The 2,851-nt window shown below is 37.4% G+C and overlaps 1 protein-coding gene across 1 annotated transcript in view; it reads left to right on the top strand.

The window, feature by feature from the left end:
• The first annotated feature begins 238 nt into the window (after positions 1 to 238).
• Positions 239 to 2,851, top strand: part of LOC107672065 (ubiquitin carboxyl-terminal hydrolase 21-like) — a 5,982-nt gene continuing 3,369 nt past the window's right edge. The window contains exons 1-7 of the mRNA XM_016465164.1: positions 239 to 397; positions 841 to 1,033; positions 1,434 to 1,487; positions 1,580 to 1,697; positions 1,914 to 2,028; positions 2,196 to 2,318; positions 2,404 to 2,468. Of these exons, the coding sequence (XP_016320650.1) occupies positions 2,284 to 2,318; positions 2,404 to 2,468 (100 nt within the window). The 5' untranslated portion in view covers positions 239 to 397; positions 841 to 1,033; positions 1,434 to 1,487; ... (1 more) ...; positions 1,914 to 2,028; positions 2,196 to 2,283. The remainder of the gene's footprint in view (positions 398 to 840; positions 1,034 to 1,433; positions 1,488 to 1,579; positions 1,698 to 1,913; positions 2,029 to 2,195; positions 2,319 to 2,403; positions 2,469 to 2,851) is intronic.

The raw sequence follows: 2,851 nt of genomic DNA, 5'->3' as shown, positions 1-2,851 counted from the left end.
ATAGTAGTTAAGACTATTTCTCTCCATTAACATTGATACCATAGACTGTGATTAATACTAGCATATTTTCAGTAGGCTAATTATTCATAATGTGCTGCAGTTGTAGTTTACTGACTGAGTAGCGTGCAGACTGTCTCCTCTCATTGTCAAAGCTGTTCTTAAGCAAAGGCGAATACGCAGCTAATTATAGAAGGTCCTAAAGAGAGAGAGGAAAGATTAGCCATGATTAAAGCTCGTTTATAAACACAGCGACAGGACAGACAGGTGAACAGCAGGTGTAATGAGAGCACAGTAACGCTTATACACTTTCAAATTGGGCTTGATGTTTGGATAGAAACACTGGCTCTCAGTGACCATCAGTCGGAAAATAAGTGGAGACCATACTGTGTTTTGAAGGGTGAATAAACAAATGTTTATGCGATCATTTTATGTAATGAATGCAATTTTATTGGAAATATAGGCTACCTTTACAAAAACAACACGTTTATTTTTTTTAGTTTTGCTGTTTTTTCTTTCTTTTTTAATTAACCACCGCTCAATGCTCTCTCTCTCTCTGCCATTTGAATGTTTTTAAACTAACTAAACTCTATAGCCAAGTGAATTATCACTTCTCTTTTTATTCACTTTACATGGGAAATAGTCAGTCAAAATCAGTTAAAACAGATAATGTAGCAGCCTGTATGGCCTTTAATTAATTGACTTGACATAAAATGTCAAGTTTACACCATATTGTCAAAGATTGTTACCATAATAAATATTCATGCTACAGTGCACAACTGAATCACAAACCAAAGTTTTTAGCAATAGAACGATCTATATAGTTGCTTAATGAATTCACAGGATCATTGGCAGGGTTGCGAGGCACGCAGATGTGGTAATGCCAAGAGCTGAATCCACTGCAATGGACAACTCGTGTCAGGCCCTGTGCCGGACCTTAGGCACTCAAAATGGCCATCAGCCAGAGAATGTGGACATTTCACAGTCTGTACTATACACATCCATCATGGGACTCCTGCTGGTGACAGACAATAAGGTGAAGCAGTGTTATGCCATTGAAACATTCTGTTTGAAACCAACCATATTAGTGTGTTTGACACATGGCATGTATTATATATAGGCCTATTCTGTTAACTCTTATATGCTGGAAACAACAGGCTTAGCTTATCTGCAAACCATATTGATAATTACTATAAAAAAGCATAAAATACATGTGTTTTGGCACCTGTAGGTGCTCACCTCGAGTTATGTATATCTGGTCTTAACCTCAGTGTCATACGTGATAGTGTCTTCCCTCTGTTATAATTGGATCATAGACCTATAAATGGACACTCAGTCACTGCAGGAGGGACAGTAAATGGCAAACCTGTTGCCGCTTGTGATGTAATTGAGGAAGTCACACTGACAGTCATTTGCTGTCACTTTTCATCCTATAGAAAGAGCTGCAACTGGGAAATGGACAAGTTGGACTGCGTAACGCTGGAAATACTGTATGTTCTAATTCAAAGACAGGTTTTAATGCTTATGTTTGCAAGAAAAAAATCTCTCCCATACATATTCAGAGGTTCTCTTTTGTTTGTAGTGTTTCCTTAATGCCATCGTGCAGTGTCTCTCTCACACTCGTAGTCTTCGGGACTACTGTCTGATGAGAACTTACCTTCAGGACAAACACTCCAACCAGGAACCTGTGCTTATGAATGGTAAGCACACTTCAGCTGTTATTTAATAAGGGGTGAAGTTGTACAGCAAATTAAAATTTGAGGGGTTTGGGGCTGCATGGTTACTTAAAAATAATGCTAAAAAGATTTATTTGAATTATTATTTTGTTTTACATTTTATATATCAATTTAATGATTTTAAAATCAGGCATTCCTCTACTACTTTCTTAAATATTTTTGTTGATGACTTTATTGTAGAATTTTCTAAAGTTTTGGCTGGCTTGTGGGAATGTGATGGTGGGGAAACCACAGTGAATCCTGGGAAGTTTTATCACGTCTTTAAAGAGTCAGTGCCTTAATTCAGTGGCTATAGGTTTGTTCAATACAAATTATTACAGATATCTATTCAGATTTCTCTGAAAAACACAGTATTTAAAATGTGTGCTAGGGTACTGGTGTTTAGAGAAATCCTTCTCAGTTGTTATGCATATAATATTTTGCAGACAAATAATCTATCCATTTAATTTCTCACTCACACAGTCAGCAAGATGCTCAGGAGTTCTTGCGGTTCCTCCTGGACAGGCTTCATACAGAAATTAACCGTCGTCCATCCAAACGTCCTGCAGTTATGGAAATGAAGGAACAAACATACACACGATTCAGGTACTCCGCAAAGAGACAGATCTTGAAAGGAGCAAACTTATCTGGAGTCATTTAGAGCCTTTAAATCACTCATTGTCTCCTGCAGGATTTCAGAGGAGGCCTTTGCAATGTGGCAGAGGCATCTTGACAGGGATGACAGTAAAATTGTTGGTAAGCAGTAGCACTGTTAAAATAATGATATTATAATAATCAGTTTTACCAATACATTTAATGAATCATTTTGCATGAATGGGCATATATAAATCCCATAGCAGATCTAGACATGTGGAGCTTGGGGAGGTGGAGTGCACTACAGGACCAGCTTACAGCAAACCCTGAATCAAACTATTTAAATGTTGAGCAAGCAGTCTTATTGGCTGCAGAATCAGCAGTGGCCAATCAGCTCTTGTCATGTAGTAAATTATATGAATTCTAGTTTGCACGTAAAAGACCTATCAGTTTGTGGCATCTAGAGTTTCATGACACAACTGTTTTGTTTGCATTATTCATTCAACACCTTATTCATGCTTACGGTTTTTTTTTTTTTTTTTAGT

Source organism: Sinocyclocheilus anshuiensis, unplaced genomic scaffold (genome assembly GCF_001515605.1).
Source record: "Sinocyclocheilus anshuiensis isolate Anshui unplaced genomic scaffold, SAMN03320099.WGS_v1.1 scaffold1053, whole genome shotgun sequence".
In the NCBI taxonomy this organism is placed as follows: domain Eukaryota; kingdom Metazoa; phylum Chordata; class Actinopteri; order Cypriniformes; family Cyprinidae; genus Sinocyclocheilus; species Sinocyclocheilus anshuiensis.
The sequence above is the reverse complement of the archived record's forward strand: the minus strand, read 5'-3'. Positions and strand labels throughout refer to the sequence as shown.